The following is a 27,143-nucleotide window of genomic DNA, read 5'->3' as shown; positions in this document are numbered from 1 at the left end:
ACCACTTATATGGGAGACTGAGAGGGAACAGCTCCGGCTGTACAAGATGGTGAACAACTGCTGGGATACATTAAGCAAGGTAACACTTCGAGCATATAGACAGCGCTTGCATAGGGAGGGGGATAAATCAGGCAAATTATTGGAATGGATCCTAAAAAGAGAAGAGGAAAATCCCCCCATATTGTATATTAAGAATGCCAAAGATGAGATGATTACCAAGCGCAAGGATATCCGTAAGGTATTGGCCTGCAGCGAGTATCGCGGGCTGGTGTGGTAATCCCAGGTGATGAGTTGGCAGGGTTTCTACAGCTCATGCGGCTTCTGCGCTTGGAGCCGGAATGTAGGGAGGCTCTTGAGAAAGCAATACCAGTAGAGAAGGTGAGCGAGGCAGTGGAAGCAATGACGAAATCTAAGTTGCCGGGGCTGACGGGTTCCCGATTGAACTGTATCAAGCGTTTCCCCAACTTCTGCGGGAGAAACTGTTGGCGGTGTTTGAAGAGGTGCGACAGCGTGGCATCCTGCCAGAAACCATGTGCCAGGGCATCGTCTGTTTGATGCTTAAACCTGGGGGGAGATCCTGGTGATCCCTCCTCCTACCACCCGCTCACTATGTTGAAAAGTGATGTGAAGTTCCTTTGCAAAATACTGGCCACTAGCCTTCGAAGAGTGATTCAGAGGTTGGTGCATGAAGATCAATGTGGTTTCATACCATGCCGTAGCACAACCTATAATTTACGTTGCTTGGTACATGTGCTGCATGAGACTGTGGGTGGGAGGGATGAGCTAGCGCTAGTGTCACTTGACCTGGAGAAGGTCTTTGACGCGGTGGAATGGGGCTATCTACTAGCGGTGCTGCAAGGTATCTGGTTTGGCCCACAATTTTGTGCGTGGGTGGAGCTGCTATATACTGCCCCGTCGCGTGTGTTTGAGTGGGGGGAGAGCTCACAGAAGCATGGGAGATTGGCAGGGGAATGAGGCAGGGCTGTCCGCTTCCTCCACTTCTCTTTGCCTTAGCTGTGGAGCCACTGGCGATCTGGATCCGCGAGGAGCTGGAACCTTGGGGTATCTGAGTGGGGTAGACCACACATACTGTCTCTTTATATGCGGATGATGCGCTGGTGTATCTTCGTGAACCCAGTGTTTTGGTGCCTGCGCTGTTGCAGCTGTTGGAGGCTTTTGGAACTGTGTCCGGTCTTCAAGTGAATAGGAAGAAGTCACTCCTGTACCCATTGGGTTCTCTCTGTGGTGCCTCCCAGGAAGGGCAACCGAAGGTGGGGATCCGGTGGGAGCTTGAAAGCTTTAGATACGTGGGTATTTGGGGAACTCACACCGTGGCAGCCCAAGAAAAGCATAAAGTGGAACCAGTAGTGTCCGGTCTTGAATGTTCGGTACTTTTCTGGAATAAACTACCTCTCTCGATAATGGGAAGGGCGGCATTAGCCAAGATGTTTTTTTGCCAAGGTGTCTTTATCTGGTTCAGAACTCACTGCTCCCGCTGCCTGCTCGACTTTTTAATCGACTGGACAGCTTGCTGATTTCGTTGGTGTGGGCTGGGTGGCGTAGTAGGGTGGCATTGTCAACGCTGCAGAGGGAGTTGGAGGAGGGAGGACTGGCAATCCCTAACATTAGATATTACAACTATGCAGCACACCTACAGCATGCTGCGAAGTGGATGACTGACTGACAATTGGGAGAAGATATTGTTTGTAGGATTTCTGGGTGGGAAGACGCTTGCGAATCTACTGATGCAGGGTGGCCGGTCTGAGTCAGATGTACCATATCTGGTTAGAACTACTGCCTGGATATGGGAGCAGACGATCAAAAAAGTTCTCAAACGTGCCACGTTCGATTGAGAGTTAAAGATCTGGGACTTAGCCCCCTTCTGGGATTTGGATACCGTAATGTCAATGGAAGGCTGGAGATTGGAAGATGTGAAGTGGTGAGAGATTTATACCACAATGGACAGTGTATCTGAATCCATGATGCTCAGGATACGTTCAGACTGGGCCCAGGTCAATTCTTGCAATATGTCAAAATGGGGAGTGTGGCCAGGGAGATCTGGTGTGGGTTTCCGCAGGCCCCTTGGGCATCGTCAGTGTTGAATAGACTATTGAATTGGGGTGATGAGACACTACTCGGTTTTATAAGGCCCTTTGGGAGGATCAACCAGGTCCTACGAGTGATGCGTGCAGGGCATGGGAGCGTGATTTTGCAGAATCTCTGGAGGATGCGGACTGGCCAATGGCGTTATCACTGGTGCATACGGTGTCCTGCAATCACAGGTTCAAACTATTACACTTTAACTTTGTGCACAGAAAGTACATCACACCTGACTGGCTCAATAAGATTGACCCAGCAAGGGGAGGGCGAGCTGTCCTAGATGTGGCCTGTTGGATGCTTCCTTTCAAAACTTGGCCTGGTCCTGTCAGATGGTGCACCAATAGTGGTGGGAGGTAGTAGGTAGAGTAGAGGAGGTAACGGGACTAGGGCTAGAAGTATCACCTATGACATACCTTCTAGGAGTGGTGAGGGAGCCGTGGGGTAGAAATATCCCATACAAACTCACACAATTGGCCTTAGTGTTGGCCAAACGCACGCTGGCCATTGGTTGGATGAGCTCCCGGTGCCCTTCCGTCTCTTGCTGGATTTGAGATTTGATGGAATAGGGTGCTGCCGAAGAACAACATATGCGCATGAGACAGAGGGGGCACTTACGGATGTGATTGTGTGGGGGGCATTACTTGATCGGGTCTCCGGTGTGGAGGAGTTAAATACAGAGGAAATCACAGATGAGGAAGACTGATGGACTGCTCTTTGTCTTGTTTAATGGTGCGACAACCAACTGTGGTGAGGTCGCATCTACGCAATTCTTAAAATGTGAAAGATTTGGTCTCAGATAGATCTTTCTTGGGTGGGCAGGTGGAGTGTAATTTCTACTGCAGTGGGTGTTACAGATTCTTATACCTGACTGTGTGCCTGCCTCGTCCTATAGGAATCTGAACAAGAGGAACAAAAGAAGAAGATTCTGTGACCCTTTGTATTGACACGCACTGCACTGTAAAGTTATTGATGGTTCTATTTCTTAAAATCAATAAAAAATGAGTTATAAAAAAAAAAAAAGCTTGTTCTCGAGCCTCAGGCCTAGGTGCATTTTATAAGGCAGTAGATAGGCATCACTTTACTATATGCAATAGAATTAATAAATGTAGCAGACTGGAGCTTCCTAGACAGAACTGAAGGGCAAATCTTAAGACGTTTAGTTTCTAGTTACATCCTGGACTTCCCTCCAGCCTTGAGATTAAAGCTTGGTATTAGGAGTTCTTTTGTTCAAGGCCTTGCAGCACACATTCAGAGGGCTGTCTGTTTATTTCACAGTGCCGAATTGTCATTAAGGCATCTTATATATAAAGAGACCTTTGTCACCCTGAGAGAGAAAGTACAGTTTTTAAAGAAATTTTAAAAATGCTTTAGAATTGCTGGAATTAGATCTTGATTCAAATCTTGTGTTATCCCTCCTTCAGTTGAAAATGTATTTACAGGATATTATATAGAGCAAAAGCTTTAAGCTAGACTTCGAGCATTGTAGCAGAAGAGAAGTTTTGATGTTTTAACTAATACTGTCAGTATAAGAAAGCCGCAACCTTATTTAACCTGGAATCTTCCTCATGGGGGTGAGGCATTTGTATATTTAATTAAGATTGAACTGATATAAATGGGGTTTTTGGTTGGCAGTCGGGTTGCCCTCTGTCCAAGCAAGAACCCTCACTCTAGTCAGGGTAAGTCACACACAATCCAAAATCAGCCTGTGCCCACCCTCTGGTAGCTTGGCACGAGCAGTCAGGCTTAACTTAGAAGGCAATGTGTAAAGCATTTGGGCAATAAATCATACAATACCTTAATATAACACCACAAAAATACACCACACAGTGTTTAGAAAAATATAAAATATTTATCTGGGTATTTGCAGGTCAAAACGATCAAAGTTGCAATATGAATTTGTAAAGATATCACTGAAAAGTGATATAAAGCAAACAAAGTCTCTTTCAAGCAGAAAGTACCTGGTTTCTGGTGGAAAATCTCCGCAAAGGCTCGCAGAAGAAGAGATACGTGGAAAAATGGTGTGTGCGTCGATTTCTCCCCAGCACACACGGACTTGCGTCGTTATTTTTCACGCGGGGAAGTCGTGCGTCGTTTTCCGGCGCACGGACAGTCTCTTTCTATGGGTCACGGGGATTACCAGATGTCCCAAGTCTGTGCGTGGATTCTCCTGCTTGTTTTGCGGCTGTGCGTCATTCCGCTGGGCTGTGCGTCGAAGTTTCGATCTCACGGCAGGCGTCGCGTCGATTTCTCCTCTGGAAGTCGGGCAGCGTTGTCCTTGCGAGGCTGTGCGTCTAAGTTCCAGTCGTCCCGAAGGCGTCGCGTCGGTGAGCGTCGGTATGCGGCATTTTTCTCGCCGCGGAACAAGCTGTGCGTCGAACATTTCGGCGCACGAAGCGTCCAAGTGAAAAAGAGAAGTCTTTTTGGTCCTGAGACTTCAGGGAACAGAAGGCAAACTCTATCCAAGCCCTTGGAGAGCACTTTTACAGCCAGACAAGAGTTCAGCAAGGCAGCAGGCCAACAGCAAGGCAGCAGTCCTTTGGAGAAAGCAGACAGGTGAGTCCTTTGAACAGCCAGGCAGTTCTTCTTGGCAGGATGTAGTTTCTGGTTCAGGTTTCTTCTCCAGCAAGTGTCTGATGAGGTAGGGCAGAGGCCCTGTTTTATACTAAATTGTGCCTTTGAAGTGGGGGTGACTTCAAAGAGTGTCTAAGAAATGCACCAAGCCCCCTTTCAGTTCAATCCTGTCTGCCAGCGTCCCAGTAGGGGGTGTGGCAGTGCTTTGTGTGAAAGCAGGCCCTCCACCCTCCCAGCCCAGGAAGACCCATTCAAAATGCAGATGTATGCAAGTGAGGCTGAGTACCCTGTGTTTGGGGTGTGTCTGAGTGAATGCATAAGGAGCTGTCAACTAAATCTAGCCAGACGTGGATTGAAGGGCACAGAAAGATTTAAGTGCAAAGAAATGCTCACTTTCTAAAAGTGGCATTTCTAGAATAGTAATATTAAATCCGACTTCACCAGTCAGCAGGATTTTATATTACCATTCTGGCCATACTAAAAATGACCTTCCTGCTCCTTTCAGATCAGCAGCTGCCACTTCAACAGTGTATGAGAGCAGCCCCAATGTTAGCCTATGAAGGGAGCAGGCCTCACAGTAGTGTAAAAACAAATTTAGGAGTTTTACACTACCAGGACATATAACTACACAGGTACATGTCCTGCCTTTTACCCACACAGCACCCTGCTCTAGGAGTTACCTAGGGCACACATTAGGGGTGACTTATATGTAGAAAAAGGGGAGTTATAGGCTTGGCAAGTACTTTTAAATGCCAAGTCGAAGTGACAGTAAAACTGCACACACAGGCCTTGCAATGGCAGGCCTGAGACAAGGTTAAGGGGCTACTGAAGTGGGTGGCACAACCAGTGCTGCAGGCCCACTAGTAGCATTTAATCTACAGGCCCTAGGCACATATAGTGCACTCTACTAGGGACTTATAAGTAAATTAAATAGCCAATCATGGTAAAACCAATCAATAGTACAATTTACGCAGAGAGCATATGCACTTTAGCCCTGGTTAGCAGTGGTAAAGTGCCCAGAGGTCAAAAGCCAACAACAACCGGTCAGAAAAATAGGAGGAAGGAGGCAAAAAGTTTGGGAATGACCCTGTCAAAAAGCCAGGTCCAACATGAACCTACTGCCGTCAAGAGATTTAACTGTCAGGAAAACTATTGCCAGTGTTGTTAAGTTCTTCCCTCAGCAAAAACGATTCCCCTTTTCCTTGTACCCACGTTGGTTGCAGCAGCGTCCTCACTCCCGGTGGCTCTTGCGGAGGCTAATCTTAGAACTAGCTTTTTCAGGTTTAACTGCCACTCAAGATGGTGGCCGCAAATCCTTGGAAGGTCAGCGCTCCAGTGTTTCTACCTTAGTCTGGTGCTGAAGCTTCCCTCCAGCTGTTTCTCTCTGGGAGCCCTGCTCTTCAACTGTCATCCTGAGGAGGATGAGCAGTGTTCCTGAGGCGCTTCGTTTCATAGAGAATTCTTCCAGTTTTGAGTAATTCATTCTTTTTCTTGTTACAGTGTGAACACCAGCTAATTTTTCCCTTTTGAGGAAGCTAAGTTTTTTCCTTCTTCCAACAACTGGCTATCGGCTTTCTGAGGAGAATTTGTTTTAGCTTAACAGAACTTCAAGCAACTGCAGTAAGGAATCATTTTGTTTGATTTCCAGACTTGCCAATATATGTATGTACATATATATTCAAGAGCTCTTTGCTTTGCAGACTTGTCAGTCTTAGAGACAAACCTCAGTGTTCAGACTAATTCCTAGAGACTGTGATTGAGAAAACTGTACATTGAAAAGGAGTTTTCGTTTCCTGTTAAAGACACTAGTAATTTGTATATTTACGAACGTTTGAACTGTTATCCAGAGAACCTTGGAAACCCCTGACTCCTGGAGGAAAGAAGAAATTAAGTTAACATTGTTCTCTTGGAGAGAGGCTAGTCTCTCAAAAGATCCAGGTTAGGAGAACGATAGAATTGGGTGAATGTGAATGGCTGAACAGTTGACTGCGCAGTAAGAATGTACTTATCTAAGCTCTTATCACACAACTGCAGGACCTTCCTTTAAAGAAATCCCAATAAGAAGAAAGGTGCAGGTTTTCAGAGACACACACTGAATATCCTACCTTCAAGTGGGAAACACAGGCTGGAACTGGATCTGGAGGCAGTCTCTCTTTTTTTATTCCGATTCCCCTTTCCCCCTAGCGGATGCAGGGTTCAGATAATCAGTTAAAGTCTGAGCACGCATCTGTTGGAGGGAGTTGGGTAAAAGGCATCTGCTCCTGTGGTAGTTTAATTTAATGGGTAATCTTCTGACAGATTGAAGTGCCTAAAAATACTTATTTCCACCGAGCAGAATGGCTGAAGGTTTAGATTTTAATGCCTTGTTGGCACTTATTGATGAAATGCAAAAACAGTTAATCCTTACCCTAGATGAAAACAAAAACTTGAGAGAGGAAAGAAAAAGATCCCATGTTGAGCCCCAACAGCTCATGGACAAATTAAATAACTTCACTTCTGGGAATACCTCAGGGACTAGTGGGGTTTCAGGTGAAACCTTCTCTACCTCTACCTTAGAATTATCCACACAAGTCATTCGTTTAATCTCCCCTATCATTCCTCTGGCCCCACCTGAACGCTTTAGTGGAGATCCTTACAAGGCGCAGATATTTCTAACCCAGTGCTCCTTGCACTTCCTTTGTCATCCCGTTATTTGTTACAGAGGATCAGTCAAAAACTGCGGTCATTTTGTCGTATTTGAGTGGCGATGTGGCTTCATGGTCCATGCCTTTGGTGTCACGAAATGACCCTATATTACTGTATTGTATTGTAATCATATTTATATATAGCTTACTACCCCTGATGAGGCGTCAAAGTGCTTTTCGGTGAGTAGAACGCTACTCTGGAACCCAACAAGAATTAGTGATGGATTATTATTGGGAAATAATGAGTACAGTTTTAGTATTATTATGAGTTAATTTGATCCACAGATATGAGAGTTTGTTAGTTAGATTGACTGGAGTAATAGAAGGGTGGAGGAGGAAAGAAATCCAGAAGTGTTAATTGGGAGTAGATCCTTAATTTACTCAACCCAAAGGCTTGGGATTAGTAAAGGGGGTTGGAGGAGGGAGGAGTATGTGGAAGGGTTAGGGAGAGCATAGAAGCAGGGTGAGATAAATGCGGGAGAATAAAGTAGGGTTTTGTGGGAGGTCACGGTAGTAGAGTGGGGTTTGGTGGGTTAGATGTGGAAGCGGAGGGAAGAGCTTAGGTAGAGTTATTTAGGAGATGAAAGTAGTAGAAAGGATTTGGGATAAGTCAGAGTGAGAATGGAGGATAGTTTGATAGAGACATGACATATGATGATGGATAGATAAGTGTGATAGGATGAGAGCATGAATTCATAGATATCTAGTATAACAACCCACCCAGGAGCCATGCAATGACCCACGAACATGCCAAGTGCAGAAACAACATATACACAAACATACATATATATATATATATATATATATATATATATATATATACACATACACACATACACACAAATACAAACACACATATGCATATACAATACATAATTAGAACCATGTGTAGGAAGTTGGCTCTGTATGTGCTATTTCAAAGTAAGGAATAGCATGCACAGAGTCCAAGGGTTCCCCTTAGAGGTAAAATAGTGGTAAAAATAGATAATACTAATGCTCTATTTTGTGGTAGTGTGGTCGAGCAGTAGGCTTATCCAAGGAGTAGTGTTAAGCATTTGTTGTACATACACATAGACAATAAATGAGGTACACACACTCAGAGACAAATCCAGCCAATAGGTTTTGTTATAGAAAAATATCTTTTCTTAGTTTATTTTAAGAACCACAGGTTCGAATTTAACATGTAATATCTTGTTTGAAAGGTATTGCAGGTAAGTACATTAGGAACTTTGAATCATTTCAATTGCATGTATACTTTTCAAGTTATTCACAAATAGCTATTTCAAAAGTGGACACAGTGCAATTTTCACAGTTCCTGGGGGAGGTAAGTTTTTGTTAGTTTTACCAGGTAAGTAAGACACTTACAGGGTTCAGTTCTTGGTCCAAGGTAGCCCACCGTTGGGGGTTCAGAGCAACCCCAAAGTCACCACACCAGCAGCTCAGGGCCGGTCAGGTGCAGAGTCCAAAGTGGTGCCCAAAACGCATAGGCTTCAATGGAGAGAAGGGGGTGCCCCGGTTCCGGTCTGCTTGCAGGTAAGTACCCGCGTCTTCGGAGGGCAGACCAGGGGGGTTTTGTAGGGCACCGGGGGGGACACAAGCCCACACAGAAATTTCACCCTCAGCAGCGCGGGGGCGGCCGGGTGCAGTGTAGAAACAAGCGTCGGGTTTGCAATGTTAGTCTATGAGAGATCAACGGATCTCTTCAGCGCTGCAGGCAGGCAAGGGGGGGCTCCTCGGGGAAACCTCCACTTGGGCAAGGGAGAGGGACTCCTGGGGGTCACTTCTGCAGTGAAAGTCCGGTCCTTCAGGTCCTGGGGGCTGCGGGTGCAGGGTCTTTTCCAGGCGTCGGGACTTAGGTTTCAGAGAGTCGCGGTCAGGGGAAGCCTCGGGATTCCCTCTGCAGGTGGCGCTGTGGGGGCTCAGGGGGGACAGGTTTTGGTACTCACAGTCGGAGAGTAGTCCGGGGGTCCTCCCTGAGGTGTTGGTTCTCCACCAGCCGAGTCGGGGTCGCCGGGTGCAGTGTTGCGAGTCTCACGCTTCTTGCGGGGAGTTGCAGGGTTCTTTAAAGCTGCTTCTTGAAACAAAGTTGCAGTCTTTTTGGAGCAGGTCCGCTGTCCTCGGGAGTTTCTTGTCGTCGAAGCAGGGCAGTCCTCCGAGGATTCAGAGGTCGCTGGTCCCTTTGGAAGGCGTCGCTGGAGCAGAGTTCTTTGGAAGGCAGGAGACAGGCCGGTGAGTTTCTGGAGCCAAGGCAGTTGTTGTCTTCTGGTCTTCCTCTGCAGGGGTTTTCAGCTAGGCAGTCCTTCTTCTTGTTGTTGCAGGAATCTAATTTTCTAGGGTTCAGGGTAGCCCTTAAATACTAAATTTAAGGGCGTGTTTAGGTCTGGGGGGTTAGTAGCCAATGGCTACTAGCCCTGAGGGTGGGTACACCCTCTTTGTGCCTCCTCCCAAGGGGAGGGGGTCACAATCCTAACCCTATTGGGGGAATCCTCCATCTGCAAGATGGAGGATTTCTAAAAGTTAGAGTCACCTCAGCTCAGGACACCTTAGGGGCTGTCCTGACTGGCCAGTGACTCCTCCTTGTTGCTTTCTTTGTTCCCTCCAGCCTTGCCGCCAAAAGTGGGGGCCGTGGCCGGAGGGGGCGGGCAACTCCACTAAGCTGGAGTGCCCTGCTGGGCTGTGACAAAGGGGTGAGCCTTTGAGGCTCACCGCCAGGTGTCACAGCTCCTGCCTGGGGGAGGTGTTAGCATCTCCACCCAGTGCAGGCTTTGTTACTGGCCTCAGAGTGACAAAGGCACTCTCCCCATGGGGCCAGCAACATGTCTCTAGTGTGGCAGGCTGCTGGAACTAGTCAGCCTACACAGACAGTCGGTTAAGTTTCAGGGGGCACCTCTAAGGTGCCCTCTGGGGTGTATTTTGCAATAAAATGTACACTGGCATCAGTGTGCATTTATTGTGCTGAGAAGTTTGATACCAAACTTCCCAGTTTTCAGTGTAGCCATTATGGTGCTGTGGAGTTCGTGTTTGACAAACTCCCAGACCATATACTCTTATGGCTACCCTGCACTTACAATGTCTAAGGTTTTGTTTAGACACTGTAGGGGTACCATGCTCATGCACTGGTACCCTCACCTATGGTATAGTGCACCCTGCCTTAGGGCTGTAAGGCCTGCTAGAGGGGTGACTGACCTATACTTGCATAGGCAGTGAGAGGCTGGCATGGCACCCTGAGGGGAGTGCCATGTCGACTTACTCGTTTTGTTCTCACTAGCACACACAAGCTGGTAAGCAGGGTGTCTGTGCTGAGTGAGAGGTCTCTAGGGTGGCATAAGACATGCTGCAGCCCTTAGAGACCTTCCTTGGCATCAGGGCCCTTGGTACTAGAAGTACCAGTTACAAGGGACTTATCTGGATGCCAGGGTCTGCCAATTGTGGATACAAAAGTACAGGTTAGGGAAAGAACACTGGTGCTGGGGCCTGGTTAGCAGGCCTCAGCACACTTTCAATTGTAAACATAGCATCAGCAAAGGCAAAAAGTCAGGGGGCAACCATGCCAAGGAGGCATTTCCTTACACCATGTGTAAAATATACTTAGTCAAACAGGTTTAAGGAGTGTGTGTGTGTATTTTATTGTTATGACATAGTAGCAATACATATTTTCTAAATAACTATACATAACTAGAAATATACACATAATCAGAAAAAAATATTTATCAACATAGGCATATGCAGTCCATAGTTGGTGGAATATGGTGGTTATGAAAGAAAGAGCCAACTCTTGAGTAGTTTTCTGGAGACAAGAAAGTTATCTGTGGCTCTTATAGTTGGGGGTAATGAATTCCATAATTTGGCTTCTTGAACGGAGAAGGATGTACCACCTATAGTCTTTTTCTTGTATGGTGGTGTTCTAAGGCAGGGTGCCAATCTTGGGCGGAGGTTTCTTTGTTGGATGTATTTGGTTATTTTGTTTCTGATAAAAAGCGGTCCTGTTCCATGTATAGCTTTGTGGGTGATACAAAGCAGCTTGAAAGTGCATCTTCTGGCAACGGGTAACCAGTGTAGTTCTCTCAAGGCAGGGGAGATGTGGGCTTGTGGCTTTACATGTAATAGTAGCCTGGCTGCGGAATTCTGGATACGTTGTAGTTTTTTCATAATAGATAGAGATGGTAGAGGCCATTGGCATAATCCATTTTGGATAGTACAAGTAGGATAGTAGCTTGCACCTTGTGTAGAAAACCGAGGTGGGGGAAGATGCGGCTTAAAGTCTTCAAGGTGATGAAGCTTGTTCGTGCTAATTTGTCCACTTGGGCATTCATAGTTAACTTGGAATCAATGGTGATTCCTAGGTTTTTAACTTCCTTGGATAATTGATGAGGTGGTCAGAGATCGTCAGGCCAGACTCACAGAGGGTCATAATTTTTCCAGTCACCACATATGAGTATTTCTGATTTGGAGGTATTTAGTTTGAGATGGCTCCAGAACATCCACTGATCAACGGCTCTGAGGCAACTGAAGATTTGGGAGTTTTCAATGTTTCTGGGGCATTCTAATTTAAGTAGTATTTGTGTGTCATCTGCATTGTTGTAGCATGTGAGATGGAAATCATTGATCAGTTCTGGTAAAGATATCATGTAGATGTTGAAAAGCAAAGGTGAGATGATTGATCCATGGGGGACCTCTGCTTTTGTGAGGTAGGGTTCAGGCGAGAAGGGGGGCGAGTGGATGATATTAGATCTTTTTTGAAGATAGGAAGTAATCCAGTCGAGAGCAGTCCCTTGTATGCCGGCTTCGTGGAGTCTTTGAATTAGGGTGTCATGGTCAACCGTATCAAAGGCAGCCGAGAGGTCCAAGAGAAATAGTGCAGCAACTCCATTTTGGTCGACTGTGTTTTTAAGATCATCCCAGATTGCTATGTGTGCCGATTCCGTGCTTCTTCCTGGGCGGAATCCAGTTTGGAAGTCTGAAAGTATAGAATTGTCTTCAATGAATTGTGACATCTGGGCGAATGCTGCTCTTTCTATCAATTTGCCCAGGTAAGGTCCATTTGTGATTGTTTTTTAGTTGTTGGGGTCTTGCGGGTCTAGGTTTGTTTTCTTTAATAAAGGTTGTATGTATGCCTTTTTCAGGTCTACAGGAAAAGTTCCTGAAGTTAAAGAGTTGTTGATGATTCTTCTTACAGGTGTGGCAGCAGAAGTAGATAGAAGAATGTTCTTGAAGATTTGTGGTTGGCAAGGATCAGAAGGGTAACCAGAAGATCTGCTTGCTTTGACCAAATCCATAAATTCACCCTGGGATATTTGTTTGAAAGAATGTAGAGGTTGGATTGCTTTATTCTTAGAGGGTATTTTAGGAAAGGGGTTGGTGCTGATGTTTTTCTTCTGTTTTAAATAGGAGTCCAATGTGTCTGCCTTGGTTGTGTAGTGAGTTGCCAATTTGTTTGTGAAATCTTGAGTAGTGGGATGACTTCCTTCCATGCATGTAGGTTTTCGAAATTCATTGAGAATTTTATAAAATTCCTTGGTTGTAGATTGAGCATTTTGAATTCTGTCTGAGTAGTACCTTTTTTTTTAGCTTTTTTGATTGATGATTTGTATATCCTGTTAAGTTTGTGTAGCTGCAGTTTGTCTTGACTGTTGTTTGTTTTGACCAAGGTCTGCTGCAACTTTCTGATTTGTTGCTTTATCTTTTTAAGTTCTGTGTTTCTCCAAGGTGTTGGTTTTCTTTTGTTGTGTTTAGTTTTTCTGAGTGGTATTAGGATATCAAAAGCTTCATGTAGCCACTCAGAGGTGTGGCACAGAATGAATTGTATCTAGATCTGTGTTGGCTGTTAGTTGTGTTTCTAAGTCATCCAAATTGAGTTTGCTCCATGGTCGATAGGTGTATGTATATAAGTAGTTGTGGGGTGTGTTGATTTGTGGAGTTGTATGTCGGAAAGTTATCAAATGGTGGTCTGACCAAGTGATTGGCGTGATGCTATGAATAGTAACTAGTTCAGGCTTAGCAGAAATGACATCTAGGATGTGTGTGGGAGTGTGTACAATCTGATGTAGGTTCAATGCGACTAGGCCAGTGGTAATAGCTTTTGGATAGGGCATATTGGGTTTGTCAAACCAAATGTTTAGATCCCCAAGAATGCATAGGTTGGAGTATAGTTTAATAAGGTTTGAGACAGTGTCTAGAAAAGTATCTGGGAATGTGGAGTTGCTTAGGTGGAGGTCTGTAAAGGAGGAGAAAGTTACAGGAGGAAGTTGGATTAGGGTGGCATTCTGGTAAGGAGGGCTTCACAACCTTGTATGGAGATGTTGTCTGTTTTACTGAGGTTCAATGACTGTTTGAATATAATAGCTAGTCCACCTCCTCTCTTGCCTATACGGTTTTGTGAGATGGTTTGATAGCCTGGAGGAACGGCTTCGTGCAACACTGGGGCCATGTCATCTCCCAACCAGGATTCAGTTATGAATAGTAAGTCCGGTTGTGTTTCTGCGAGCAGGTCGTATATGTGGTGCTTGTTTTTTGAGAGTGATCGAGCACTTATGAGCTGGCAGTTTAGAAAAGGTGTGTTAGTGGTAGTGTTGTTTTGTTTAGAAGAAGGAAAAGTAGTATAATCTGAGCTTGAAGCAGGAGTGTTGCTAGTTGTGATAACTGTTTGAGGCTCACAATAATCTTGCTTTTCAATATAGTGTTCCTCTTCCAGCAGGTTAAGGAGGCATTTTATTGGGTCTGTGTGTGTGGGTGGTGGACTTGGTGGCTGAGCGAGCCATGAGGAGTGTACTGTTTTTTGTAGGGTAGTCTTATTATGTAATAGACAAGGGTATGCGAGATTGCTATGAGTGGCATGTTTTTCATTTTGTTTGCGTTTGTTTAGTGTGGATGGAGTATGGGTTAGGGGTGGTGGAGGAGCATGAGGATCATGATGTAAGCTCTAAATTGTGCAACGGAGGAGAGGCGAGTGAATGAAAGTTGCTGGGTTGGGGTGCTTGTGGTAGGTGTTTGTGAAGAGTGAGAAAGTAGGGGTGTAGATAGGATGGAATTTGTATTTTTTGTGTAGTCCTGAGGGTGGGAGTGGGTATGACGATAAGTGTAATGTAAGTTTGTGTTGATTTGATGTGCTGATGTTTGTGGTCTGTATTGTTTTTGTGGAATAGTGAGAGGGGATATTGGTGTAGTTGTTTTTGGTGAGGGATTTGTATGTGAGTTAGTACTGGTAAGTGGAATTAGAGTGTTAGATGGGGTGTTGATGTGTTTTGGAGATGAATGTACGAGGTGTGTAAGAGGTGATGGATGTGTGTCAGGGGAGTTAGTGTTAGTTGCGATGACTAGAAGAGGTAATATGTGTGGTGGAGTGAAGTGTGGGGATTGTATGGTTGTGTGTAATTGGTGAAGAGAGGGGAAGAGTGTTTGTAGATGGTGTGTTTGAAGACACGGTTTGTGCATTGTTATGATGCCAGGTGGTCTGTGTGGAGCAAACAGCGGATAGTGTTGTTGGTTAGTATGAGCAGAGTGTGTATCTGGAAGGCTGAGACTGAGAGAAATGTATACTGTAGTTTTGTATTGTGTGGGTGATGGCAGGTTGTGTTTGTGGGAGTCGACAGAGTAGTGTTTGCTGTGAGAATGCAGGTGTTTGACTGTTGTAGTTGTGGGGGATATGTGTATATGTGTTGTGTAAAGGGTATTGTGTTGGGTGATGGGACAATGCAATCTGTCTGTGGTCAGTTTGTGATGCATGAGTTGGATGCCTTTGTAGGATATGTGTTTGCATGTTGAGGGATGTGTAGGGGCTGGAACCATTCCTGGTCCATTGAGAATTGGGCAGCACCTAGTCCCTACCTGTCCCGAACAGGCCCAAATAGGCAGCTGCTCTTGTCCTCTCCGCCCTTTGCCTAGACGCCCGGGCTGAGGCGCCCGGGCTGAGACGCCCTGAGTCCTAGCCTTTGATAGCCCTACTGGCCAATAAGAAGCTGGTCCTAACCCCAGTCAATCCAATTTCAAGCCCTGATTCAAACAATTAATGGGAGATCCAGCCCTAATCACCAATCATAGCCCTATTCCTGACCACCAATCACAGCCCCAGCCCTAAAACCAGCAACCAATCAGAAACCCAGCCCTATCCACCAATCACAGCCCTAGAACCAACAGCCAATCAGAATCCCAGCCCTATCCACCAATCACAGCGCTAGAACCAACAGCCAATCAGAATCCCAGCCCTATCCACCAATCACAGTGCTAGAACCGACAGCCAATCAGAATCCCAGCCCTATCCACCAATCACAACCCTAGATCCAAAAGCCAATCAGAATCCCAGCCCTATCCACCAATTACAGCCCTAGAACCAACAGCCAATCAGAATCCCAGCCCTATCCACCAATCACAGCCCTAGAACCAACATCCAGTCAGAATCACAGCCCTATCCACCAATCACAGCCCTAGAACCAACAGCCAATCAGAATCCCAGCCCTATCCACCAATCACAGCCCTAGAACCAACAGCCAATCAGAATCTCAGCCTTATCCACCAATCATAACCCCAGCCCTGGAGCCAGCAACCAATGGAAAGACCATCTCCCAACAACCTATCACAACAACATATGCAACAACCAATAGGAACTTATATAAGGAGCAAGTGAACTGAAGTCCAGTCCCTGTGGTCAGGGGGAAAGGCAACTGCTGCTCTATTCAGAATCTCCTTGGACACAGACAGGCTGAATCCACACTTCCAAGCTAGCAGAGTCTACTATCCAGGTAAGGGAGAGATTGTTTAAGAAACAAACACTGGAATACTGCTGGGCGCACACTCTGAAATCAAGCTTTTTTAAAGGCAAAAAAACAGGGGGGCAGACAGTTTTTAACCACAATTTAAATCACAGAAACAGATTAAAACAGTCTCCTAAAAATACACACGGCAAGATGTATGTAGCCATTTTACTTAGAAGAAAAAAAGGGGGGGGGTTATGTGCCACAAACTAGCAAGGCAATTCACACAGTCACAGCAAAAATGAATATGATTTTGAAGTCTTTCAAACCAAATTCCTTTGAATCTTTCAGAACAATTTCCCAAACCACAGATAATGGATTATTATACTTAAAACAGGGTGATAGGGATTTGGGCCCAGATGTACCAAAGGATTTTACCCATTCTGTGTCTATGGGAAAAAGGTTTCGTACATATGGCCCCAGATCTCTTTTCTGGCCCAATTCAACAAATTAATTGTGGAGACTGGCCCAAGAGTAAAAGAGCTGCGTTTTTTTACCGAAGTTTACGAGAAGAACTAAAGGATGTGCTATCCCAAAATTCCAGATTGACCTACTGGTGTGTCAAAATTAATTGATGTAGTTTTACAGATTGGTCAGCGTCTGTTTCAAAGAAAAGCTGAACGCAAGAGAGAATTGCATCCTATCCCACCACGTTTCGTTAGGAGTAAAGTGGAAAGTATCAAGACCCCCAAGACACAATCTTCGGAAGAGCCAATGCAAATCGGCAGTGTTAGAGGTCCCCTGTCTACAGAGGAAAAGGACAAGTTCATATCTAAGAATCTATGTCTCTATTGTGGGTTGTCTGGGCATTTAGTGAGAGAATGCCCAAAGAAGCATAGACAAGATAATTCAGGAAAAGAGAAAACTCATTCTACCAATAGAGTAGCCCTGGTTGACTTACAACACCAACCAGCCCCTGAATCCAAATTAGTGGCAGACACTTTACAGACTGTTTCCCCTCATCCTACCATCTCTTTTGACCTCAGCTTCAGAGAAAAGAAGTTGCAGGAGGTTTCAGTGATGATTGACTCAAGAGCTACGGGAAATTTATGCAACATCCAGTATGCCGCAAAAATGAGAATACATTTTGTAAAAAAGAGAATAGCAGAGCCTGTTTGTGCAGTGGATAGAACAAACTTGTCTTCAGGTCCTATCATAGATGAAACTGAACCTATAGTTCTGAACAATCATATAGGACACCAAAGAAAGATATGGAGAGCCGCCATGAACAGGATGGCGGTAGGGGGTGTCTGAATCCCCATGGCGGCGGAGTGCGCTCCGCCGCCATGGAGGATTCAGACGGGCAGCGGAAAGTCGGCGGTACCCCGCCGGCTTTCCGCTTCTGGACGCGGCTGTACCGCCGCGGTCAGAATGCCCGGCGGAGCACCGCCAGCCTGTTGGCGGTGCTACCGCCGACCTCCGCCCTGGCGGTAATTACCGCCAGGGTGAGAATCAGGGCCTATATTACTATTTTAGAAATGCCACTTTTAGAAAGTGAGCATTTCTCTGCACTTAAAATCTGTCTCCAATCAACATCTGGGCTGGGCTGGTTGACAGCTTCCTTGTGTATTTCAGCCAGACAACCACAAACACAGGACACTCAGTCAAACCTGCACTCATCTGCAAACTGAAATGGGTCTTTCTGGGCTGGAAGGGTGGAGGACCAGACACTTACATTTCAAAGGCTATTGGCCTGATCTCACATAATGGACTGGCAAACCCCCTAATGGGCCTTGGCAGACAGACCTGTACTGAAAGGGGAATTTGTGCACTTCAAAACCACTCTTTGAAGTCCCCCCTCACTTCAAAGGAATTTTGGGATATATAAACTGGGTCTCTGACCACACCACCTCAGACACTTCTGAACCTGAACCTACAACCTGTCAAGAGGAACTTGCTGGCTGCCCAAAGGACTCATGTGGACTGCTTTGCTGAGAAGGACTGCTGCCCTGCTGTTGCCCTGCTGCCCTCTGACTTTGCTGAGAAGTGTTTGTATTGAGCTAGCCCACATAAATTTACAAATAGAAATTCCAGGATTAGTCAGATATCAACTGGTCACAAAACTAGTTGGATAGCAATAAATTCTTACCTTTTGAAATGTGCGTGAAGTTTGTGAAAGTCTTGCAATATCTTCAAGATCCAGAAAGGTAATAATGTTTAAAAGAAGTGATTTTGGAAGTCGTTCAAGAAAATCAAAGTTGCCTCGACACAAACTGAGGACGTATTTCAGGGTATTTCCACCAAACACTATGGCAACTTGAGCTGTAACCCAAAAATATAAAAAGCCAACACTTAACATCATGGTACGTGACAGGTTACAACTGCAAGAATTTGAAGCATGAGGTGAAAAAAAGCATGCCTTGTAAAGCCAGAGCTCTCTGCTTCTGTGAATGCCGTCTCCCATTGTCCAACATACAGGAACAGTCTCTAAGAGGTCTGATCCAATTAAAGCCCACGGGGGAGGGATCAGTTGAAATCAAGGGCCCTCACTGTCCATGAGTCACACCATAATTTAATATAAAACACACATTGAAATTATTCACTGTATTTGCTATGATTATGTTTCTTAATTATTTGCAACTCATTTGAAGTAATTACACCATTAATATATGATATTATAAAGCACAATACGACATTTAACATGAAAAATGGGAACAAATATATAACATAATTAAATTAATTCCAATATTTTTACCTGTCCTATATTGAAAGTTAAAGCCAAAAGAGTTTACAAGAGGTAACTGCTTTTGGGTTCATTTAGTCCCATTTTGAGGGATCAAGTCTTTTGAACACCCAAGAGCAGTATGTTCCAAAGGTTTTCAGTCAAGGTCTAGGGAAATTTCCAAAACAATGGATTTAAGCTTCTGAGTATGCTAAGACATCAGATGCATTTTGATCTCTGAAATCTAGACACTGTTTTTTAAGAGAGTTGCCTCATAGCGATACCTAACTTGCGCAGCAGCCGAAAACTAACTAAAAAGAACAACATAACGAATACCTTTATCCGTACATACTGGTCAGCTAATGTAAGTTATTTGGACTTTTATGCACCAATTATTTCTTCCAAAGAATGGCGAAAAACACTGTGGAAAAAGTGTTATATTTTGCTTTGGATATCCCTTCCTAGCCGAAGCCGTGGCATACAGATTGGACCCAATGAGATTCAAGAGCTGACAGGCATTATCTAAAGGAACACAGCCAAAACCAGGAGGGAGGAAAGGGGAATGCATTTTACTACTGCTGAGGAAGGTATGAGATCCATTTAGGTAGTCCTTGGAGCAATTTCTAGACATTCAGGGACAATTAGCACAAGGCAAAGAAGAGGGATGCATTCTGCTTTTTAATGTAAAACATGATAATATTATTAACTACCTCTTTTCAATGGAGAAACTGTTGGAGTATTTTAGCAACAGGAAAGGTCTCCATGGAGTCCTATGCTGAAGAAGCAGAACTTCCTGCACTGTTCTTACCAAAATATTTTGATAGTTTGAGTGCGCAAACTAGGTCAATTTCATGAGATTAGGAATGGTAGCAAACTAAAGGTCAGGATATCAGGTTGGTAGGCTCTGGCGGCAGGTAAAATACTGCATATATGTAAAACGCCATAAGACTGAAGACCTTCTGCAATCTTACAACGGGTGCTTTTGGGTGAAATTGAATGATTTCCCGATGATAAGACCAAACTGCAGATGTTTAAGGTTTCCCTAGACATTCGGGGCCAGATTACAACAGTGGCGGAGGGGATTACTTCGTCCCAAACATGACGGATATTTTGTTCGCCATGTTACAAGTTCCATAGGATATAATGGAACTTATAATACGACAGGTGGGATATCCGTCACAAATGGGACAGAGTAATCCGCTCCGCCAAGGTCATAATCAGGCCCTTGGTGTCTCCGTGGGTGGCTGGGGGAACACAGCTCATTGATAGAATCAAATCTGTGTTTCTCAATTGGCAATTTTAGCTTGAAAGTTACCATAGTGTAATAGGTTCAAAAATGTACTACTGTATGAAAAGGCATGAAGAAAAAATAATTTTAAGTAATAGCGCTGAAGCACTTAGCATCGACTGTTTGCACTGCTAGAGAACCTTAGCACCAGTTGATGAAAGCAAGTCCTTTTCACCGAAGAATGGGTCAATGGCCCTGTCCTGAACATGCCTACTAAGAATGAATGAGCAAAGGATTTATTACAATATATGCAGTATTGCGGAGGTACTTGGCCGTGATCCCTGTTCAGTAACAGCTCTGGCAATTTCCTCATCAACTTCTTTTGCGAGGAGAGGCACACATCTCTTTACCTCACCGTTCATGTGTAACTTCAGCCAGGCAGAGGACCACAATGCTTGCCTGTGGTTCTTCCTTCCTCCGTGATGTTCTGGTCTTCACCTTATTCTATATGAGGCATTTGATTTGGGAATATGCTCTTTCCCATGAGTGGCCACTGGCCACTACAAAAACTTCTTCTGGTATGTGTTCTTGAATTTTGCATCATAAATCCTATAGGGGCTAGTTCTGCATGCACTTTATTTTTTACAAGTAAACAATTAATTTCCAGAATAGCTGGAACAGTTTTAGAAGAGACTTTGGGCTTGATTTAGTTTTTGGCAGACGGGATACTGAGAATGTGACGGATGTCTTTTCTAACTCATTGGTAGTTTATCATATCCTATGGCACTTGTAATAAGGTGGACAGAATATCTGTCATGTTTGTGATGGAGTAACCAGTACATCAAACTCTTAATCAGGCCCTTGTGCCTGGCTAGCACTTAGATTAAAATGCTGGGAAATAGTTTAGAAATGCCAGGTCAGCACATACATTTAAAGACTAATAAAATGGCATTGGTAAAGGTCCACAGGTATATATTGAAAGGGGAAAAGGGCAAACATCTAAGTTTTCTTTATTTGATTTCTGCCAATCTCTGCAAAACAAACATATTCAAACCAACTATACCATTTGCAGTAAAAAAAACTTGTACAACTTAAAACAAATGGCTAGATGGGCATGCAAATTGGTTGCGAAAAGCTGTCACAAAATGCACGCTGATTTTTGTGACCAGTATTTTATTTTCAAAACTGACCTATGTTCTTCTAGGTTGTATCACAAAATGAATAATCACAGAGTTAGTAGAAAAAACAGCCTGCCTAATATTAATCTGGCAGGCCACAATTTGTGAGGACCTGCAATTGGAAATAATCGCAGGGATAGTGGCCTGCAAGGGACAGCAGATCACCATCCCTGTGACTGGATTTCATTTTTTTGAGCAGTTTGAGCTCTTTAAAGGACCAGTGAGAGCAGCCAGTGGTCCCCTATGCCACTCCCTCTTAAGCTCCCACCCTAATTCCCAAGGAAGGAGGGATCCAAGGATGACCACTTTCCCTTCGTACTCAACTGAATTTTCTCTGGCTCTTCATGCTCCTATAATAATAGACTATTTTAACTCATACCCAGGGCCACAGGAATCATGCAATTTTTGCGGCAGCATCATTTCCCACATAATTATGGATTTGCCACTTTGTCGTAAAGCCCTTTAACTACTGCATAATCTGCAGGTTTTAAAACAAAAATGTTTCAATCTCAAGTGTTACTAAAAGCGCCGTGGACAAGAGTTTCCACACACTGGAAGGGCCTTTTGCAAGGGTTGACTGGTCACCTTTCTATTGCTTCTTTCTATATTTGGGTATCAAAGTTGTAACAGAAGAGGTGAAATGTTTATCCAGATAGTACTAACTTGTACAAATTCTAAAATAATGAATTAATAGTATCACTAAATGTGCCACACTATACCACTTTATTTCCCTTTTCTTGCTACATAAATTTGTCAACCCATTGCATAATTTGATCGTTCCTTGCCGCATAATTCTAGTGGTCCTGTTCATACTTTTCCTTACAAACTGAAATGCCTTTAAAATGTTACCTGTATGTCTGGCACACAATAGATAATATAAAAAGAAGGGGTAACACAGAAGTATAAGTAGCCAACAACTTCCAGGGGATGTGCATGTTAATTTCATACAAAGTTAAGTGGCTTCCTTCTCCACAACATTATTTTTGTTGCCCCAATATTGATCTTAAATAATTACACTTACAATATCCCTCAAATGTATGTAGAGCTTGTTGTAGCCCAAGGGCACCAGGTTGAAGAGTATTGTCCCATGGGCATAAAATACACATTGTATGGTTATGGGCGTGACATTGGTGGGAAACAGTAGCCATGCTAAAGGGCTTTTGGGACATCAGAAATATAATGTGCAGACAATAAAGAGTGCTAAAATACTGGCATGTCTAAGCCATTGGGTGCAAGTATCTTTCCAGAAAAGGCATCATTCTCACTACCTGAAGTTACCAGGTATAGTTATGAAACTAAATTATTAGGCTTAGCAACAGTAATGGCATACCCCAATGGCATCACCTTGCTCCATAACATGTTTCTGTTTACTACGTCAAAGGCTATTTTAAGATGTATATATAGAGGAACTTCCTTTTGAATTAGGTATTTTTCAGCCAGTAGTTTTGAGCAATAAATGCCCATCCTGTGTAGAATGATTCCTTCTGAAACCTATTTGGAGATTTGGAAGTATACCTGCTGCCTCATTTGAGTCTCCCTGACTTGTTTGGAGATGTCTAGTGAAACCTTTTCAGATATATGCATACGGGTGATCATTCAATAGCTCTCTACCTGAGAACAATTTTTTTAAATATATTTTGAAATTTGGATACTCCCCTTGTAGGAATCTGAGTTGGTGCTATATTTTACTTCTGTTTCACTAAAAGAATCTAAGAAAGCAACCCAGATTTTGGGTTGTAGCTTTATTACATTAAATGAAGTGGTGTCAGGGCCTTGGACACCTGACAAATTTTATACAGTGTATCATATCCACTAGGTCTACTTCAAATGAGAGATGAATGGTATCCTAAGGATGATCTCCAAAAATTCTACTTTTTCACACCAATTCTTTTTTGGCAATTTTACCAGGTAAATCAATTTCCAGTTGTAAGGTACCAGTTAATTAATCTGTCTGGCCGAGAAAAAAGATGGGGGTCAAAAAAAGTGCATTTCCCATATTAATTTCCATAGAGATTTTAGACATGACTAAAGCCAAACCGCTAGACGGATTTACACCACATTTGGCAGAAAAGTAGCTCTTGGGCCATAAAGCACCTTTCTTGTTATTTGGTATCCATTTAGTAGTTTTCGAGAAATTGATGGAAAACTAAATTTGTACACCTGGGCGGAGCCTAAGGACAGATCTCATGGTGAGATCTTATTGGCTGGCAGCACTTCAGCCAGAAATTGATGGCAGCCATCTAGGGACCAATACACATGACAGCAACCCATTGAAATGCATTGTAGTGAATGGCAGGTTTTGAGGGTCACAAAAAGGAGAACATAAAAAGGGTGAAAACAAATTTTAGTTACAATACAAATCATTTGTTGATGGTACCATACAAATTTTAGGACTTGTGGGGTGTTCTAAGGTGATTTTACCCTGCTGAGATTCCATGAATCATGTTTGAGAGAAAACTGTTTTCTCTTGATTTCCCCATAGAGGTTATGGAAGGTGCTCCAGAAGCTAAAATAAGAGCACATTTTCTGTATATTCACACTATCTTTCTCAGCCATATGAAAATAAAGTCTAACATTCTCAGTAAAACTTGTACTTCCAACAGGAGCAACCGGTCAGTTGATTCCCTTGTGTTATACTGCAGCCTCCGAGAGTGTCCTAAAGAACAATTAAAGCACTAACAGTCTTATTTATGAAAAAAGGTTGGCACACCTGAAGCCATCTTGATTGAATAAAACTGGTAAAAAACCTAGAATATTTAATTTAGAAAGGAACAAAATTAAAGGGTTCATTTTGTCATAGAAAATATGGTTAGTGCTATAGAAAGAAAAATTAGGACATGTTTTAAGTTAGTTCTCAAATATCTTCCTCTTCTATTTCATTAAACATTCTGACATGTAGACTGAAACATGCACTTTCAACACCAGCAGCAGACTGCTAGCTAACTCCTTGGTGATCAGCAGTTTACTACAGTGTTCTAATGAGCAACTAGAGTGCTAACATTCAGAATTTATGCCAAACATGTGGCGCATCTGACCGCCATCTTAATGGAATCGAAGTGGGACACTAAAAAGCATTTTCTACTCAGGATACTGCAGTAAATGAGGAGATTAGGGAGCATCATAACAAATAAGTCTCACAAGATGACCACCAGAGGGAAAAAAGAGCCCAAATGTAGCACAAATATCACACAAATATAGCCGAGGAATAGCTCAATGACAGAAGTGTGCAAAAAAATTATTTTGTTTTTTGCAGTTTTACATATCACAGACTTGCCCGAAGGTATTGGAGTGCTTTACTTGGGCATGAGTTAGATTACCACATAACTTGAGGAGGAGTGAGAAGTAAAAAAAGGGGGGCCCTTAACTTCCCAATTTCTGACACAATATTTAAACACATGAGAGGGTAAGCCAAATTAACAAAAATAGAATTGTTTCTCAAGAAAGCGTGCCCTTCTGAATTTCACCAATGGTTGTAGGAAGCACCCAGATAGATCAGTGCTCTTTTTACATCTAATGGGAAACTTTTGTTTATATTTCTGAGGTTCTCACTCACACCTACAACCCATGGCCTGCTTCATCATTGGACCCCCCCCACTCCAATTATCTAGTGATGTTATGAAATGGCTATGAAGTCATAAGGGCCAACAACTTAGTAATATCTCTGTAGCACAATACTACTAACAATAGCAAGGATGCCCAAAAAATAAACTAGCCTGCATATTTAAAGTCTAGATTTAGTACCTGAATAACTGGAAGACCCAGTTATGGTCACATGCTAATGGAAACCAATGAACAAATACATAACAAATAGAATACATCTGTATCGACATAAGTTTTCTTTGTATTCTCTCTGACTTACAATATAAAACTGTGCCTAACAAGCCAATCAAAACCCAAATCACATCACATGACATCCTAATGAAAACTTATAAACAAATACACAGTGAATAGAATATATATTAATTTATGCAAGTGTTCTTTGCATGCTCGCTGGCTCACAAAAAAGTGGGCCAAAAAAGCCAAACAACTCCATCTTTCTTATGCACTGCTGTGCAACAAAAGGAAAAATTGAGCAAGCAGTGAGCCACACAAACTACATTGCACGTTTATCCACAACGCAAGAAACAAATTCTCGAACCTGAGTTACCGTGGTCGCATATACTTCTTGATTTGTGATACACACTGTTTTGGGACAATCCCACTACGCGTTAACTATGTATGTATCATCTATGGGACTCTGCAGCACATTGGATAACATGAGAGACATACATTCCTTGCCTTGAGAAAGTCAATTTGACGAAACACGTGTCGGCTGTTGTTGCATGGGATTAGCTGCTCTTTGTATATTTTCCTCAATCATGGAAGAATAAAAGATTCCAAAACGGTGAAGTGTAACTACTTAAGACTCATAATTTCTGAATGGACTACAAGAATATAGGGGTGTGCCGTGGCATTTTGAACAGCCACACAAACTACTATTTAGATGACATGATAGTTGGTCACTAGGTAAAAAAAACTAATAATCTCAATTCTTATAACAATATCAATGATTGCCTTTTATTAACTTTGGCCTTCATGTGTAGCACAATACTACTAAAAGTATCAAGGAAGCCCAAAAAACAAACTAGACTGCTTATGTACAGTTTCACATTTACTACATGAACAACTGAAAGACCCATTTATGGTCACATCCTAAAGGAAACTTACAAACAAATACATAATTAATAGAATATATCTCACTCTACGTAAGTGTTCTCTGCATGCTAGCTGGTTCACCAAAAAGTGGCCCAACAAACCAAACAATAATCATCTCCTCAGCAACAACATGAAAAATTGCCCAAGCAGCAAGACACACAAACTACTATTTAGAGGACATGATAATTGTCCATTAGGAAAAAATAATGATCTTAATTTTTATAACAATGATTGGCTTTTATTCACTTTGGACTTCATATATAGCAATTTTACTAAAAGAAGCAATAGTAGCAAAGGAGCTCACAAATAAACTAGACCTCATATTAAAAGTTTCAGAATTACTATGTAAACAACTGAAAGACACATTATTGGTCACATGGTCACGTAAACCAATAAGCAAATACAATAGATAAAAAGAAAGAAATAACATTAAATCTGATTGCCACGCTGTACTTTTAGTTAATATTTCCAAAGAGAGGAATTCCTCAGATATTAGCTCCCTAATTACTTTCCATCCATAGGATGAATCATCACCAAACTTTCCAGACCTTTATCATTTTGTACATTTTAAGGTGATGTAAATGTTTGTGATGAATCCTTAAGGGAGTGCAAAGATAAAAAGGGGTGCCAAAATGGGTTTTTCCACCAATGCGTTTTCCATAGATTATTGTATTCAACATAGAGCGAAAACGGCTGAATGGATTTTTATGCCTTTTCATTCTCTAAAAATGGCCATTACCCAATTATATACTGGCTTGTCATCGCCATGGACACGGTACACTGCAAAGTTGTCACAGTATACCATGACCCACAATATAACTAAGGCCTAGCTGTATTTAGGATTGCAGTACCCTTGAGTCACTGTGTTGCATGGGCAAAGCAATATTTAAGTCTGATTTACAAAGGAATACAAGGCCACCATGCGTGGCCCTGTGTTTATTGGTAAATCAGGAGAAACGTACAGCAGCACAATTCACTGTTTTGTGTTACTCTGCACACCATAGTCTACATTGCTGCTAAATTACACATACATCCGTTTGCCAAACCACTGATACCAAAGGAGAGCCTGCAGGCCATGCAAGTACTAAAGACATGCTGGCATGAAGTTGTCAAATGGAAATAATTGATTAAAAGGGTAAATGCTCAAATAGCTCTGTGAGAGAGTAAGAGGCATGACGTTCTTCAGATGCTCAAGGGATTTATTTCTTTAGTTTGAGATATCTTGGCGAGACCATGTTGAAATCATTAATACAACTGGAAGAAAATACACAAAGAACC

The 27,143-nt window shown here is 43.1% G+C and overlaps 1 protein-coding gene across 1 annotated transcript in view; it reads right to left on the bottom strand.

The window, feature by feature from the left end:
* Positions 1-27,143, bottom strand: part of FBXO36 (F-box protein 36) — a 114,383-nt gene that overhangs the window by 25,154 nt on the left and 62,086 nt on the right. Inside the window, exon 4 of the mRNA XM_069213435.1 lies at positions 18,192-18,364. Coding sequence (XP_069069536.1) covers positions 18,192-18,364 — 173 coding nt within the window. The remainder of the gene's footprint in view (positions 1-18,191; positions 18,365-27,143) is intronic.

This window comes from Pleurodeles waltl, chromosome 11, assembly GCF_031143425.1.
Source record: "Pleurodeles waltl isolate 20211129_DDA chromosome 11, aPleWal1.hap1.20221129, whole genome shotgun sequence".
In the NCBI taxonomy this organism is placed as follows: domain Eukaryota; kingdom Metazoa; phylum Chordata; class Amphibia; order Caudata; family Salamandridae; genus Pleurodeles; species Pleurodeles waltl.
This window is presented reverse-complemented; position numbering and strand designations above follow the sequence as displayed.